This window comes from Centruroides vittatus, unplaced genomic scaffold (assembly GCF_030686945.1).
Source record: "Centruroides vittatus isolate TY-2023 unplaced genomic scaffold, ASM3068694v2 contig_919, whole genome shotgun sequence".
Taxonomy (NCBI): domain Eukaryota; kingdom Metazoa; phylum Arthropoda; class Arachnida; order Scorpiones; family Buthidae; genus Centruroides; species Centruroides vittatus.
The window spans coordinates 168,091-186,855 of NW_027122606.1; the positions used below are offsets into that span (position 1 = coordinate 168,091).

The following is an 18,765-nucleotide window of genomic DNA, read 5'->3' on the forward strand; positions in this document are numbered from 1 at the left end:
ATCGTGCTAGATCGTTGGAATTCTAAAACGTTAGAGAAGAGGCAATAATAGAGTAAAATACAAGTGCAGGTTTCATAATTACATCAACATCTCCCAGTCAGAGTCAAAGAATAATATCAAATAAACTCCTCAAAATGTACCTTTCTTGCAACCCAAACTGGTCTCAGTTTTCACCTGGAGACAAGAGAGATCAATCAGGAAGTGAGACAAGAAAACTAGAACCTATCAAGGTGAGATTTGAGGGAGAAAACTATAAAATTCCTAAATCTCAAGGTCGAGATGGAGATCTTTGCCCATTTACGCACGATAAATCTGTGTTGCTTCTGCCTGGAACACTCCCATAGTTACTCAACCTTGACATTGCCACCCAACTTTTCTGAGCAAGCATCAAGACCAACCACCTCATCGTCATCAAAGAAAGACTGTTTTGTTCCTTGAATTGAGCTTGAAAGAAATGTAAAGACAACTTAGTTTCTTCTATATTTTTAATTGTAGACATACACTCAGCCATTTTACTTGAAATTAAAAATAATAATATTATATTAGAAAATTATACCTAAGTTTAGCATTCAATTATTAAAAAGAGATTACAATAGCAAATATCAATAATATATGTTATTAGTATGTCAAGTTAAGAAATAATACTAATAGTATATAGTCATCAAATAAAATATTTAAGAATTAGTAATTAGAAATAAGAAATTTCATACTTCTGAAAGCCATTGTTCCACTTGACCATGTGCTAACTTTGTATCAATGCGCGTTATCATTGAAACTTTTTCTCCTTCAGAACTGAACATAGCATATATAACTAAATTATTATCAAATTCGAGCTTGTCAATTCCTTCAAAGCATTTTTTTAAATATGGTTGAACACGTAAAGGATTTTTAGTTTCAGAGAGAATTTCCAAAATTTCATTATCAGACAAAAAGAAGAATCTAAAATCATTTAAAAACTTAATTTATTAAGTTATTTCATAAATAAAATTCAAAAATATGTTACAATTATAAATTAAAACTTCCAAATAAATTATATTATCAGTTATAATTTTGTATGTAATTTAATTTATATTAATCTTAATGTAAAATTCTTAGATTTTTAATGTATGATTATATATAATACAATTAATTCTATAATATATATAAAATGTAATCAGAAAAATAATATAATATAAAATATCACCTTGGAAAAAATAATCTCTTTGTTTCTAGATATTGATTTAATCCTCTATTAATTTGGTCTATTAGTTTGTTACAGTTCTTCATTATTGTCAATATATTGGAAGTTCCAACTGCCATTAAGACCTGAAAAAATGTATTTTTTTAATGTTTTTATAATGAAATATTTATATAAAATGAAACAAAATTTTGTGGTTTACAATGTGTTCTACTAATAATTTAAACTATGTAAATTAAAAATTATTTTAGATTAAGAAAAAAATTTCATCTAATATCTGAACAGAAAAAATGCATTTAGTGTATGAAAAAATCTTATTTGTTTATTGCTTGAATACACAGCAACATGCATAAATTCAATATAATTCCTCACAGTCATCATTCTCAAAAAGAATATTTAAAAGTGATCTTGTATGAAAATTATGTGAATTTTTGTTATTCAATTTTTATCTACGAAAACTTTTTACAGGCACATTTCAACAATGTTAATCTAATGTAAGTGCATATAGTATATGATATGTACAGGAACATATGTGTACAGTACATACAGGTGCTACCTTGCTTATGAACAGATTAGGTTCTCAAGGTTTTGTCCTAAGTCAAAATGTTGACAAGTCAAAAACTGGCCGACGGCCACACAAGAAAGTACATCTGCACACAGAATAATCATTTATTGTTAGTGTTTGATACTTCAATATACTTAAATAGACATTACACTCATTTATCTGCTCATTATTGCTCACTCTGCTCACATTTGAAACACTTGCTAAGGTGTTTCAAATGTGAGCAGAGTGAGCAAATGTGATTTTTCATCTAATGCACGTAGTTTTATAATGACCCATTTAGTTTTATGGCAATAAAGCAACACTGCTAGATTTACTATTAGTTTTTGATTGCATTTTTGAAGCACTAATCGTTGAAGTTTATAGCAATTGCAAACAATAGTGAAAAATGCCATTACTCTAATGTTACCAACTTCAACACCACCTCACAACTGAAATAAAACCTCATAATTCATATGAAAACAAAAAATGAAATATGTAATAGAAATAAGTTCACGTTAATTATTTATTACAAATCATGCTTCATATAGAACTATTTGAACATGAAATTGTGCCTTTCGTCTTTTCCTGCCCCCCTTCGCCACGTGGTGGGTCCGACTCAGTGGAGAGGAGTTGTGTAATTCTGGGTGTGTAACAGAGGGTGAGAGTTTTATTGGAGGGTGTGTCTCAGGGAAAAGTTAAAACAGAAGTGGAGAGAGGACGGGGAAGAAGCAAAGTAGTGGTGGTGTGGGAAAGTTCGCGAAAAAATAGTCGGAAAGTGGAAAAGTAAAGACTGTGAAATCAAGTCAGTGTGGAGATTTTGAATTTCAAACTGTTTTCTGCCCAGTGCAAAGAAAAGGAAGAGGTGCACTTCGGACTCATTTGTCAGTATGTTTTATGTCCTCACTTTACGGGAATTTTGAGCAGTATATTGTCGGGAGATTTGATGTTAACGATATTCGGTATATTGGATTGTTGGGCTCCATACATTCCTGTGTTTTTTCCTAGAAGTACTGTATGTTCTCAGGAAAATTAAAGGGTTATCTTGTTAATTTGGATAGTTGTTTTTGTCTAGTTCCTATTGAGATCAGTGGATTTCCCCTGCTAAGCATCTGCTCTATCAAGCACACTTGTTCTAAATTTGTCCCTTCGAAGAATCACTAAAGTTCTACATGTCGACTCATTCTCACGTTTTATACTCTCACAAAATATTTTAAAATTAAATAATTATTTTAAAATATTTCATGTCTGTAAGATTGTTTATGATTATGCTTCCTTATATGACAGTTCTTGATAGCACAACAGTCCAAAACAGACACAGAATAACTGCAATATATAAGAAATACATTTAACTAAACAAAACAAAAAATATAAAATTAACACACAAAAGTTCAGATACTAGTTAAAGAGAGCAGTCTTCCATTTTATCAAGATTGCCAACAAGTTGCATGTATGAACCAGTGGCGGGGGTGGTAAGAAATGATGGAAGCACCACTTCCCCTAGTTTCAAACCCATGCTTTGCCACTGGTATCAACTGAATATAACTAATGCATTATAATTTGAATGAGAGGCAGATTTGGCCATGACAAACAAAAACTGTAGACTTCTGTGGCCATATATACAATATTAGATGTAAAATCATGATGATTAGTAATGAAAGAATAAAGATTTACAGGAATGGATAGCAAATAAATAGCTGGTCCCATCACTCCTTTGTGTTGATAACTTCTAGGTGTGATCTGAAAATAAAAAATCTCTCACAAAACATGTTCTTTAGTTCAGATTGCACTTTTTCCTCACGCTTCATGACAGCAGGATCTTTGTCATGTTCAGTCAACCTGCAAACTTGGTAATCTTTATCACAAAGGCATCTAAATACTGCCAGAAAGGTCCAAATAAACAATAACTAGCACACATACCTTTCAAAAACACAGAAGTTCTCAAAGCATTCAGGTCACAAACAATACTCACATTCACATATTCCAGAGAATATGGGAAGATGTAAGTTTGAGTGTTGCCTGATGACTTGAATGCTGTGAGAATTCATATCCCTGAAAGAACCTGTGTCTCTCTAATTATATCTAGACAGGCCAATCTGTGGACTCTAATGAAGTGATGATTACTGGGTCAACAATTCATATTTTATTGCATTCAGCATTGGAAACAAATAGATAGATTCATACGAAAGCAAAGTTCAGAAATGGGGGATTAGATACAACAAAAGAAATTATATTATAAATGAAAGACAAGAAACTGAGCCAAGACATAGGCAAAGCACAGAGAAAAATGCCTAAAACACTTCAAGCATAGTTGTTGTTCTTTATGAATAGTATTGTTTTTAAGTTTTGATCTGATGATAAATGTAAAATAAACTTTTCTATTTCTTACCATTTCAATTATTATTGAAAAACAAATTCAGTTTTACTATTGAAGATTTCTAGAAATGTATTTTATATTAGAAATATATTATAACTAAGTTTATATTAAATCTTAAATTCAACTAAAACAAAGCAATAACGTTCAACAAAACTCACTCAGCAAACAATAAACTATACCACAACACCTTAAATTGCTGAGAAAAATTTATCAAAATGTAACTAACGTTATTGGCCAAATCGATTGGCCATCCTCAGGTTAATTGAGAGAAAAAATTAATAATTAATAATGTTCTAAAAGTAGAATATATAAATTCGAATACAAATACAATGGAATAAATACAAATACAAAATTAACAGAAGGAATTATAACAAATTATATATATATATATATATATATATACATGCATAAAAATAAAATAAAACAACAAACAGATATAATATTATATATCATGTAATAATATCATACATGATATACGAAAAATGTATAAAAATGCAAAAATAAAAATTAAGGCATGTTATGAGCTCTTAAAAAACTTTTTAACTAAGTACTTCCACACAGATGGTAGCCCTTCTGCATCCCTTGCATTAATGCACGTATCTTGTAGCGTGCCCTTATGAAAACATTAGTTACATTTTAATACATTTTTCTCGGCAACCCAAGGTGTTGTGGTGTAGTTCAAAGCAATAACTTTTCATTATTTATCTTAATTTTTATGATTTAAAATTTAATGGAAATAAATGAAATTTTCATAAAATACTTCTTTCTAATATACTGTAATTGTATTTCTTTACCAATGGATTAGCAGCAACATCTATCATTATTTCTTTCCATATACAATTTACTTCAGCAAACAATTCCCCTTCAGTAGGCATTTGTTTTATAATGTCTGCATTTGAGAATATAGGTTCTAAATACAACCACTGTGATTGAACTTTTAACCATTCATCTATTGTATCTTCTATTAATAGTAGTTGCTTTTCCCAAATCTGAAAACAAAACAAGTTTATTATATTGAATTTAAAAACAACCTGGATAATCTCTCAAAAAATGTTAATAATAACTATAAATTACAGTGGAACCCTGCTTAACAAGCATAATTTGTTCCAGAGTCTTGCTCGTAATGCAAAACACTCATTAAGCGAAACAATTTTTCTCATAGAAATTAATGTAAAATACAATGATGCGTTCCAAACCAAAAAATGCTCAAATGTTTTATGTATAACGTTTACTCAAAAAAATTGTACAATATACACTGTTAAGAAGCGTGAATCATCATCATCTTTTCTTCTAGTGCAGAATTAACCACCCTGGAATGAGAATTCGATTTGCAGAAACAAAGAAAAAAAAATCACAGCTAATATGTTTGATAAACACTCCAAACAACATGCCAAATTATTGGGTTATGTAAAGGCTATAATTAAATATTAGAAATTAATTAATTTGACTAGAGGTAGGCAGTTATGATTCCATCTCGTATTAAATTTAATAATTATAAATAGTTAATTTTTAATTCAGACATTTCTAAAATTTAATTTGGAATCGGTCATTAAATTTAATGACCCAAGAATTTGGCATATCGTTTGGCGTGTTTATTATATAAACGAGCTATGGTTGTTGTTGTTTATAAGTAATATGTGTGAACACAAGTTTGGAAAAATATGTGATCACAAGCAACACTAAGATGCTAGCGGAACAAGTGCTAAACAAACTGATGGAGCATACCACATGCACACAATTCGGGACTTCCCCTCTCCTTTTCACTCATTATGCGAAAGATCGCTCGCTAAGCAAGGCAAATATTTACAATTTGTTTTGCTTGTTATGTGAAATACTCGCTGTGCGAGGTGCTTGTTAAGCGAGGTTCCACTGTAATCAATAAATTCAGTTAACAAATGACATATTAATCATTTTTGGTTTTTATTTATTATAGAATATACATATATGGTTCTCTGCATTTTTGGAAATAAAATATTTAAAAATTAATTACTTTATAAACCTATTTAAATAGTCTCTTACTTTTCTTTCTTTTTCAAAAGGTCGAGCAAATGGAGATCCTTTCATTGTTTGAATTTTCAAAATATGATCATCCAATAATAACTGAATTTCATCTATAGATGATAATATGTATGTATCCTCATGCTGAGCAATGGCAAAACATATGCCAATCCATTCACTTTTCAATTTATCAAAAGTTGTCTTTAATATGTATTCCTAAAATGATTGAATTAAGATATTTTAGTAATTACAAATTAAAAATTATTTTATTTTGCTATTATTATGATTAAATATAATATAAATATATAAATAAATTAAAATAATAATACATAGTCTGTAGGTAGTGTTGCCACCTTTACAAAATCACTGACCCGGATGACAGGTCAGGTTCGTTCGAACAGAAGTTCCTGATGCATGTGCAATGTCATTTTATAATGCAAAGAATAATGTGCATGCTGGTTCTAAATCAGTTACAGTTAGGGGACTAGGGACTTGCATAAGAGTAACATACATGCAAAAAAAAAATAAAAAAAGGTTGAGAAGCAGGTTGCACGTCATGCGTCACACGTCAGCATAAACAGAGTAACATGGCAGAATGGCAGTTGAGTTTCAGTGAGTGTAAGGTCTTTTGTTGTTCAAATGGTGTAAATTTATAACAATATTTGCAAGAACTTTGTTTCATCATAATTTCACCATTTCTACCAAATTCCCGGACAAAATTAATCGTTCACCCGGACAGTGAGTCAATTCCCGGACTGTCCAGATAAAAACCGGACGGGTGGTAACACCATCTGTAGGAAACATTTGACAGCGTTACACATATTTAACTGTTTCATACACTGCATATTTATATAACATATCTAACATTTATCACATTTCTAGAAAACATCTCACAACATTGAAGAACATAAAAGAGCACAAAGAATGATATTGTGTTGTTGTGTTCACAACAACATATTATTATTTATGCTCTTTTAGATTATTTTTCAAAATTCTATTAGAACTCCTCACCATAGAAAGACCCAGCATCATAATCAAATTTCTACAGAATAATGTGACAAAGAACTTGTTCCAGGCAAGATATTTGGTAACCAAACTGTTGTAAATATTTACTGCTAAAGCTAGCTTGCATTGAGTCAGAGCCAGAGAGAAGATTCCAAATCTCAACAACTAATACCTTAATACTTACACCTTAATAACAACACTTGCATCATATTGCTGAAAACACTAATATTAATAGTAAATATATAATAAATCAGTTGTTAAATAGTTATACCATGATATTGGCCTTAAAAAATATTTTCTATTAATATAAACTAAATATTATATTTACAAATAGCATTAATAATAAAAAAAATTTAAAAGTTATTAAAATTAAGAAAATATTCTGAAAAAATAATATAAATGAAAAAATTTTAATTTAAATATTCTTTTTATCTAAAAACATAAAATACCTTTGAAGCAGCAATTGCTATTGGTTTAAATTTATCTAAATAATTTTGAACTTGCATAGACAGCATCTTATGAAGAGTCATTCGATAATCAGGAATTAACTTTTGGCCAACAATCGACGACATTTCTTCCCAGTGATAAATTTTTAAACCAGGACTACATATTATTTCAAGTGTTGGCAAATATTGCTGTAAGAGAAAGAGAAACTTTAAAATTATCATTACAATTTTAGAATTTAATAGAGTAAATGTTTTAAATAAAATATCCATTTACTTGTAACATTTAAACTGCCTAATAAAATATAACAAAATAAAAATTATCAAAATCTTTTAGCAGAAAGGAAACAAACTGTTTATTTAATCAATGCAAATGTTTTTGGTCATTTCTAATAAAGTTGGTCATTTTTTTTTTTAATAGAATAGTTTTTCCTTTGTGAGTTTTCTAAGGAAAATAGTGAGGTAATTAGAGACTGAAACCAACTTATTGATTTAGATTACAATAACGTGCAATGTAGTAATTTTCATTAGTATATACAGACTATTAGTTTGGATGATAAATGCTTTTTCATTAAAGATAAATCTCACATACTATAATTTAATGATACTACTTCAACTAAGATTAAGCATTTGGATTCTAAAATAAAAATCAAATATAATTATTTTAGGAAAGAAATGTTGTAATTTTTGCAATAAAAGTTTATTTTTTGCATTCCATATTTTTATAGAATGTAGAGTTCAAAATTATGAGAAATAATTATTTATTTAATATTGGTGTTACAAAATTAAATAAAGATAACGTCCATGTAATTTTTTATAATATTACTAAATTATCAATTATTAAAATATCTAGTTATGTAATAGAAGTATTTGGAAAGATGTCAGATGAAAATATATACAGTAGAGCGTCGATTATCCGAATCAATTGGGAACTGGGGTTGTTCGGAAAATCGATTTTTCGGATAACCAATTATGTATGGAAAAAATACATTATTAATATAGTATATCAGTATATCCCAATAAAAGTATATTATAGGTTTAACATCAATGAAAATTCAACGCAAAGCAACACATTATGTGTCGCTTTGCATTGAATTTTCGTCGATGTTAAACCTAACAAAAATTTTTATAATAATCGTGGCTATTGTATTGTTAAAAATTATTTCTTTATTTGTACGAACAAAATAAATATATTGAAAAATATAAAAACAAAAAAAATATACTTTAGAAGTTAATGTAGTATCAAAAACATTCGATTCAGCACGACACAGTCTGACTGGAACGCTTTTGGTTAACGGATGTTTCGGTTGATCGGCATTTGGATAATCGATGCTGTACTGTAATACTGAATGTAATACTAAAGATTGAAATGTGTAATTTTTAGAATGGCTTTTATAAGAAATGTAAATATATATACAAGTTGACCATCACTAATCCAGAATTATTGAAACCTGTAGAATGCTGGATTCATGATTTTGCCAAATCACAAAATGGTTAAATTAGAATATATTTAACTCAACAACTAACCAATTCATCCTACCTTTAAAATACCCTGTAAATTACTACAAGTCAATTAACAAAAAAAAAAGAAATATCAAATAAAAATTCTTGTCAAATCATTGTACAATTTGCCATTATCATAGAAGTACTGTTGTTAAATATTATCGTACAAAAAAATAATTGTTATAAATTTGGCAAAGCTCAACATCAAACAGTAGCAGCAAGTTGGTATGGTGACACAAGAAATTTGAAACTATGCTAGTTCAAATTAATGCCACATTAGTAATGGTTAATCCATATTAAATTGTTGTTTGTTTTAAATTGAAAAAATGTAACATGACTAATTTTATTATGTTGTAAAATATACTCTCAATTATGGATTGTATATCTTGTAAGGAACTGAGTCTGAACGTTATTTTTATTTTATTATTATTATTTCCGTTTTATTATCTTTTGTTTGGGGTTTATGTTTATTTAGGACGAAGGTTCCCCACTACTCTCTTGTTAGTAATGAAAAATGAAGATAAAACAACTCACGGAGAAATAAGCGCCGTAGGAAAAATCTTGCGCACTTGCGCTGCCTGGCGGAAGTAACAGTCCGCAGAAAAAAAATAGGAGGGGGGAGTCCCCACAATCACTAGTAGAGAAATACTTGATAAACCGTCTTAAACATCCCAGAAAATTATGATAAATATTTTGTAAACAGTTTATAAGCTTTGTCGGAAACTTAAAGCTGCCAGAAAAGAAAGTTAATGTTAGCAACTAAGTATGTAAATAAGGGGAGTAACCCAGCTCAAGTGTGACGTCACCTCACAGTATAAAACCCGTATGTTAACCGAAGAATGAGAGGTGAATTCCAAATCGAGGCGACGTTGAGAGTGAGGTAGATTCAAAAGCGAAGTATTTTCTGATAGAAGTCCAGATTGATAATTGGACGATCCAAGGTGTTAAAGAGGAGTTCGATTGACGATTTGACGATATCGAAAGGATTGAGGAAGTAGTTTCTTCGTATAGTGAGGTGACAGATAGACGTTTAATTAGTAAGAGATTTTGTTCATAGTTTCTAAGTATTTGATTGTCGAATTTCAAAAGGGGAATTACTATTAAGTTAAACTAAGTAGCTAAGTTTATTGTCGGGTTGACTTGTTGATTTTCGTTAATAAATTTTGTTTGGATTATTGACATTTGTACGTAGTACGTTCTAGTTGCTAATTAAATATATTTGAACTTTTGATCTGACTTGATATTTATCGTTATTATTACTAATTTTTCGGTGCACGCTTAAAAGCCCAGGCCTGGCAAACTAATTTCAGAATCCGTGTAAAGTACCCGTTAGGTTAACGGAAGTTTTACCGACCGTAATTATAGTCGGTTTCCTAAGATACTAAAAATAGTACTTTACAATCTTGGACTAATAAATGAAACTAAACTAATAGATATAATTTATAGCAAAAATAATGTAATATAGTTTTTATAATAAAGTAAAAATTTAGTATTTTATGATTATTTCTATTTTATTTTTATGTAATTTACTTTAACACAGAAATGCTTCCAACTTGAGCACTGGGGTGAAATCTCTCTGGAACCTGTAACCGGACAAAACGCGTATATATTGTATATCATGAGTGACTAACATTTTCGAACAAGCACGTTGCTCTTCTTCAGGTCAACTCTTCTTCAGGAGTTGACCTGAAGAAGAGCAACGTGCTTGACCGAAAACATTTGTCACTCGTAATATACAATATATACGCATTACGCACTGGTTACAGGTTCCAGAGAGTGTAGTAATTTACTTTTATAGAAAAACAAAAGTGAAACAAATTTAAAATAATAAATTAAGATGATATGGATAAAAGAATAAACAAGTACAATGGGTGATCGGTTAACAAACATAATCTGTTTCAAGACTTTGTTCGCTATCCAAATTGTTCCTTAACCGATTATTGATTTACCATAGGTTTTTATGGGAATTTGATTAATTCATTCTGGAGACCCCAAAAAATAAAAAATATATACTTTCTTACTATGTTTATTTATACGTAATAATAAAAAATGCATATACACACAGTCTTGCATTTTTATTAGTCATATTTTTTTTATTTGTGGGGTTATGTCGATTGCTTTTCTCTCGTCTTTGGGTTTTTTTCAGAAATAATTAATAGCATTGTAATTGTAAGTCTATTAATTTCAACCTGGTTTGGATGCCATTCTAAGGCCATTGTTCTGACATCCTCCTACTTTTCAAACGATGTTTAATAGCAGATATCAGCATTAGTCTTCTTTTTCAGAAGAAAACATATCTCACTGAGTTTCTTGGTGTTCTTCATTCAAGAATTCTTGGCTTGGCATTTTTCTGTCATCAGATCTGTTTCAGGTTCCATTATGAGCTCTTCAATGTTCTTTATTTCTCAGATGTGATTTATGTTACTCCTTAAACTGCTTGAGTCTTCTTGATTATATAGTATCTTTCTTAGATAAGATTGAACTGTGGCCTACTGTAGACCTGTTCAAACCATACTGCCCAGCAACATCAGACATCTTCTGCCCACTCTCTACCTTTGCTATTATACTCTCTTCTTTTGAAAATAAAAACCGACTGAAAACTTAACGAGTGCCAATGAATACTATAAACAAATTGTTTCTGTCAGAAAAATAAAAGGCTGCAATTACAAGGCAGAGTTTCAAAGTTCAGAGGAATACTATCCGATCAGTATATACCAAGTTGAGTGTCAATGTTGACGTCTCCCGCACTCCAAAAAGTTTCAAATTGTTATCTGAAGACAAGGGAAGACCAATCGGTATTCATTATTTTACGTCCCTTCTTCTTATGTTTGTTCTATGAGGTGTTCATTAACCGATCGCCCATTCGTATTTAAAGTCAATGTAATAATACTATGATAAAGCAAAATACAAATTACATTGATTTTATTTATTTATAAAATAGATGATAATTATTGTAAATTAAATATATTCTGTATAAAAATAAAGTAAAGTAATCTAAAGTTTATTTCATTTCATATGTATTTTCTATAAAAACAGTAACAGAACTGTATAGATAAAACGTGGTATAATATCGATTTTTTTAAACAAAAGTAACATTTTCATTTTATGAATTTTGCTCTGTCTGCATAATTAATTAAGATTTTTAAAATCTTAATTAATTAATTGAAAACCAATTCAAATTTTTTGTTTTGAAAACGGTTGTTCTAATTGTAAAAAATAAAAAACTGTCTTAAATAAACATGTAAAGCAGTTTGTATTTTTTAATGTCATTTGCAAGAAAAACTTGTAATCTATTATATAACAAGTCAATAACTGGCCATGATATTTGAAAATTAACTATGATTAAAATGAAGTAAAATACAAAAAATTATATTATAAAGTTTTATATGAAAATTTACCTTAAAATTACTAATTCGTTGAAAAAGATTTTCGCAAATCACTAATGGAGGAAAAACTTCATCTTGTTTTGCACCTCGCTGCTGTTGCATTAATTCATTTTTCTGAATGTTTTTAAATATCTTTAATAATTTTAGACATTCCTGATTATGCAGTGTAACTGATTTTTCAATAGTTTCAGAGTTTAAATCTGTGAATAAGCCATACAGCCATCTGGACAAAATAAAAAATAAGTTAAATAGAAAAATTAGAAAACATTGTAGACTCATTATAAATATATTAAATACTGATATATATATATATATATATATATATATATATATACATACATATATTTAAATATAATATATATATATTGTTCACATGTAAGCCAATCAGATTAATGCACAGTGAGATATGAGTCTATTATTGTGAGAAATCCAGTTCAAATCTGATCTAGACCATTATAATTAATTATGAATAATTCAAACCAGGCTATTATTTTCCTTTCTGTGCTAGCTGATCTCATTGCAGATCAAATCTGCAATAAGCAAAATTGTGGAAGTTATATAATCTTTAATGTGCTAATGTCTTACATTGACAAAGCAATCGTTATTTCTGTACATAAATTGTCTATGATTATGTAGAAAAAAGTATTGCATATGGATCAGACAGGTATTCATAGAACCACTAAGCCAGGAGATAGTATAAATATTTTAATGGTATTCTATTTATAAAATTTACTGTTCAAATTTCAGAAGTGTTCTGTTTTTTCTCATCACAAAGTTTTCTCACAACTGATAAAAATAAAAACCCATATATCACTACATATATTTATTTCCATATATCAAGTTGTTTAATAAAAAAAACAACAAAAATAAATGCATTGAAAGTAGTGTATTAAAACAAAATTTCAAAATACTCAATTGTCACATTTATAATAAAGTGTGTCCTCACTTATTTACATAATATTTTGAAGACATTTCAACAATGGTTAATTGTACAAACTGTGAGAAATTGCCATAAAATAGATAAAACTCACTCATATAAGGCTATATGTTTCCCTTTAACTTATATGCTTAAATTGGCTGTCCTATATGCACCCCCTCTTATTTATTTCCAAGTACGACATTTTAATAAAGACCAGAAAAAATATTCTAGAACAGTGATGACAAAACTGAACGCCCATGGGCCAAATAAAGTCTGCCATAGATTATATCTCTAGTAACCATCTAATTTTACCATCACAAACAGTCAGTACAATCACCATAATGGCAATCAATCAATGAATAGCATAGAGAATTCATGTACATTAAATTCAAGAATTTTTGAGTTGTGCTTTGCAACATATAAGACATAGCAATTAATTCCAATAATAATGAAATTTTAATTTTGTGCACCCATGCAGTAGTCTTTGAATATTAGTTTTATTGCTGAGAAATCGAATATAGCAACAAGTCTTATACACTAAATTATGAAATAATTTATAATATATATATTGTATTTACTCGCTTATAAGACAATCTCGCATATAGGACAATCTGAATAATCGTTTGTTTTCACGTGGGAATGGATTAAAACTTATATCCGGCTCCCATGTGGTTTTGAAATTCAAATCAAAAGCTTTGCTTTACCTATTGTTATTTATCTTTACTCCTGAAAATACACAAGAACAAATAAAACAATCCAGATAAAATACTTTTGTTTTTAAAAACCAGAGGGCGAGCATCCAGTAAAAAATGTGAAAACATGGTTCACGAAAATTATTGCAGAAATGCAAAGAATCCTTCGCTTGTGCATATAGGACATCCTAGGTTTTTAAAACAATCAAAAATGAATGAAAACCTCGTCTTATATGCAAGTAAATATGGTATATATATATATATTTTTTTTTTGTCAGTTATCAGGAGGATGGCATCATGAGACCTTCTGCTTTTGACATAGTTGCTGTCTGAATCTGAGTTGAGAAATTTTGAGGGACCATATTCTCATTAAAAATAGATAAACTAGTTATATATGAAACTTTTCTTTTATATTTATTAATAATAAATATTAAATTTTGCATATAATAATTTTAGAGTCTTCTTATCTTATTCCTATATAGGACTTGTAAAATTCTAACCTTTGGCCTCCAATAACATACTTATTCATTTCTGGCCCTCAAACATTTTGAAGTTTGCTATACAATATACTAGTTGAAACTATTGCAGTTTCAATCTGATGATACTAATTTATATAGACTGGATAACAAAAGGATGCATAAGATTTATTCTGGAATTTTATTTCCTGTTTAAATTGCTTCACTATAAAAAAATTGATAAAAAGTCTAATATTTCTATTGTAGTGAGAACAACAAATGATGTCTATGACTGAATTAGCAAAGAATGTCTTTTCTAATTCATTCATACAGGATTATAACTTTGTAGACTCAAGTACTTGTGTCTCTCTAATTACAAAGATGTACATATGTAATAGAGAATTTTTCATTTGTTTTTAAATATTTTTTTAAATTAATAAAATAAATGCTAATTAAAATATCAATCAAGTTATGAATACTTAAAAGAAAAATTTATTTTTACCTATCTTCTAGTTTCTCCCAGCTCAAAAAGTTTGCATAAAGTTTGATGTATGGCTCCATTTCTTCTGTAATAGTTTGTGCTAGAGGAAACTTTGTAAGTTCAATATTAAACAATACTTCTTCCTGCATGAAATATATGATTCATATCAGAACAACATAAATAATTTTGTAATTATTTAATTTTTAAATTTGAGTAAATTATTTATATAAATTACAAAACTTTTAAATTAAATTAAATTGTTTTTTAAATTGTAATTTAATTTTAAAATAAACTGTGTATGCAAATTATTTAACTTTGATAAAAGTTTAAAGGAAACAACATTTAAAGAGAAAAACTAATATTGAAAAACTTTGGCACGATTCATTAAAATTCTACTACAGATCTGAATAAACTTAACTAGAGTAAATATGTAAACTGTAATACAAAACAAATTACTAAAGAAGTAAATATTGTAGTTTATTAAATCTTAACATAGTTATAAAAATGTATATAATTATGTTTCTAAGCATCAGCAACTTAGGCTTTTAACTATTGCTTTTAATAAAGTTCTTTAACTTGTTACTTCATTATTTGTAACTCCAGTATAGATCTGTGTGATTCTTCACATATTTCTCTGAAAATATTAATACTTAAGTAATTTCTCCATATGTTTTGTTTTAAAGATTTAGAAAGTAGTCATTATTAAAACACATTTGTCAATATTGGTCTTGATTCAATACTCAAAATTCAGTAACAATTAAAAAATGCATAATTATGATTAACAGCGCATGGAGTAAATCAAATAATGGTGCCCCTTGAAACCAACTCTAAAATTCTAGTTAAATTTAAATACATTTTCAAAAGATTATAATTTTCTCTAAAAATAAAGATATTAAAATGTTGAAGAAATGAAATTTTTTTGTTATTCTTTGTTTTTTAAACAATAAAAACGGTATCTTCAAAATTTAGCACTCGGGTACATACCACATCTACTCCATTCTAATTATATCACTGCTAATTAGAACTGTAGACCTTATGCAATTTCAAGTTTCATGAGATACAAACTTTTCATTTACATTAATTTATATGGGAGCAATCTAAAACTGATAATGAGTCTAAGAAATAAAAGTTATTGTCTTTCAATTGAAAATGAAACACAGATTGCTATTACTAATTTTTAAGATCTGCACTTCTTACACTAAATGAATTAAAGAATTTACAAATTTATTATTTTTTTTCAATTTAATATATGTACCAAAACATTACATTATTACAATTCTAAAAACTCTGTCAATGTTAACAAGGAAAATAATAAAAATTGAAACTTCAATAAGATTCCATTAACATTCAATTGTTAATTTCAAACAGCTCTGAAATATAATATAGAAAATGTATTAAATGAAAATAATTTATAAATATGATAAATATAATATAATTATTTAATGATTAGAATAAAGATCAAATCCATAAATAGTTTATTTGATATGTATTAGATAATTTTCTTTTGGTTTATGTAATGACATTGCATACATAAAACTATTTGAAAGGAAATAAATGTATTAAATTATTGTAAATTAATAAATCTAAAAGTGAAATTACATTAATTTTGGTTCTAAATACAATAATTATAATTATAAATAATGCAATACCGAATTATGCCAAAAGGATCCAATACAAATGATTTTTCAATTGATCTGATCCTTGCATGTATTCATAATCTACAGATGTTGGTAATAAATAAAGCCCGAAAACTCATTGGTTTAGAGAACATTCACTTTGTACACTAACCATTTAAATCCAAACAAAAACATCTGAGAGGTAAAAAAATTATGCTAAGTAAAAATTTATGACAATTTAGATGACTGTCATTATACAAGTTTTTCTTTGGTAAAGATAAGCTCGGTGCTTGTAATGTAGAAACAATAATACAGTAAAAATCTTGTGAGTACCACTTCTAAGCGCCAAGCTTGTCTTTACCAAAGAAAAACTTGTATAACAACAGTCATCTAAATTGTCATAAATTTTTACTTGGCATAATTTTTTTACATCTCAAATGTTTTTGTTTGGATATCAATTGGTTTTGTTTAATTGTATTATTACATCAAGACATAAGATGATAACGTACAATTTGGTCAGTGCTCAGCAACTAAACATACTGTTGACCAAATGTGCTGCCAACCGAATGCTTTCAATATTCATTTTGGTCAATGCCAACCAAACTTGTTTCCAACCAATGCACCTCCAATCAAAAACACACTACAACCGAGACTCTCAATACACTGTTTAGAAAAATCATTATAAAAAGTTTTCATTCACATAACTTTGAGCTTTTGTTATTCTGAATAACATTTTAAATAAATTTCATTTGTTTCCATGCAATTTTATCTTTATAAGCATAAAATTAAGCTATAAAACTGAATTAGCTCAATGGGAAATTCCCATGAACTTTTTCCTATTGACTTCCACCAGCACCTCACTGATCATGAAAAAAGTTTAAGTTTAAAATTTCAGCTTTCTACATCCAATAGTTTTTTTTCTACAAGAGCCTACAGTGCTGAAAGGAGAAAGAAAAAGGAGGAGAAGAAAACAGAGCTTTTCTGGTAATTTTTGCACTTTTCAATTGCTTATATTATGACAACCGCATTACACAAAATCGTGAAAATTTGCACACTACCTACAAAAACAATTTTCTTTCAAATGAAATATTTGGAATTACTTCAGTTGTTTGAGGGACAAAGAAATTGATCCCTGGAAATCAATAACTCTAATTCTTGTATATAGAGTCAGTCAGTAACTTTTTTACATGGCAAGGAGTCACTGCCATGACTCCTGATTCAAATTTTAAAAAATAAATTGATTTATAGGCACATTTCAGATTCAGACACTAGGCAACTGTAATTATCTAGTTTGCCTAGACCTGACTCCAGCCCTGATTTTTAATAAAATATTCAAAAAACGCCTTGAATTAATTTATAATATAGAAAAATGCAAGATTGAAATAACCATTGCCAAGTTGCCAACTAGCTTAAAATATCACCAAATCTGGCAATGAATTGTGAGACCAGACTGTTCACATATTACTTGTTCATTACTATGCATCATCCCCAAAAGCTACAACCAAATATCATAGGGCCACTGATGGTCAATCTTGCACAGAGAGGATAAACTAACCCACAATAAATAGAGTAACAGCATGACATAGTTATTGCCATGATTGAATGCTACCATGCAAAACAATGTAAAGAGTGCTTATTGAGAAAAAGATCAGAGCACAGATTAAAATTTGTAAAATGAACCAAGTTCAATACGTCAATACATCAAAATATCAGATCAGTACTTGCTATCATCTTTATTAATATCACGCTCACATTTAATTTTAATAATAAAAAATTACAGTAGAGCATCGATTATCTGACCCCCGATTAACCGTCACATCTTAACCGACCACGTTCTAGTCGGCAAATTCAAATGTCCGCTAGTGATATGGTGCTACAATATTTGGCTACGTCTTGGCTACTTTAATATTATTTTTAAATTTTTGCATGTTTTAGCTGGCAACACTGACTCGACCATGAAAGGGAGGCCAGTATTTAAACCAGGCTAATTTTCTATTTCTTTTATTTTGTATTTATTTTGTGCAAAATAAAGAAATAATTTTTAACAATACAATAGCAACAATTATTATTTTTAAAAGAAATTTGTTAGGATTAACATCGATGAAAATTCAATGCGAAGTGAGTTAATAGCAATATACTAATATACTAATTACATGGGATATACTAATATAT

At 28.6% G+C, this 18,765-nt stretch overlaps 1 protein-coding gene across 1 annotated transcript in view; it reads right to left on the bottom strand.

Moving 5' to 3' along the window:
* LOC136984445 (dynein axonemal heavy chain 7-like) overlaps window positions 1–18,765 on the bottom strand; it is a 204,871-nt gene that overhangs the window by 153,185 nt on the left and 32,921 nt on the right. Inside the window, 7 exon segments of the mRNA XM_067281432.1 lie at window positions 711–939; window positions 1,184–1,305; window positions 4,890–5,084; window positions 6,115–6,309; window positions 7,548–7,733; window positions 12,443–12,653; window positions 14,999–15,120. Coding sequence (XP_067137533.1) covers window positions 711–939; window positions 1,184–1,305; window positions 4,890–5,084; window positions 6,115–6,309; window positions 7,548–7,733; window positions 12,443–12,653; window positions 14,999–15,120 — 1,260 coding nt within the window.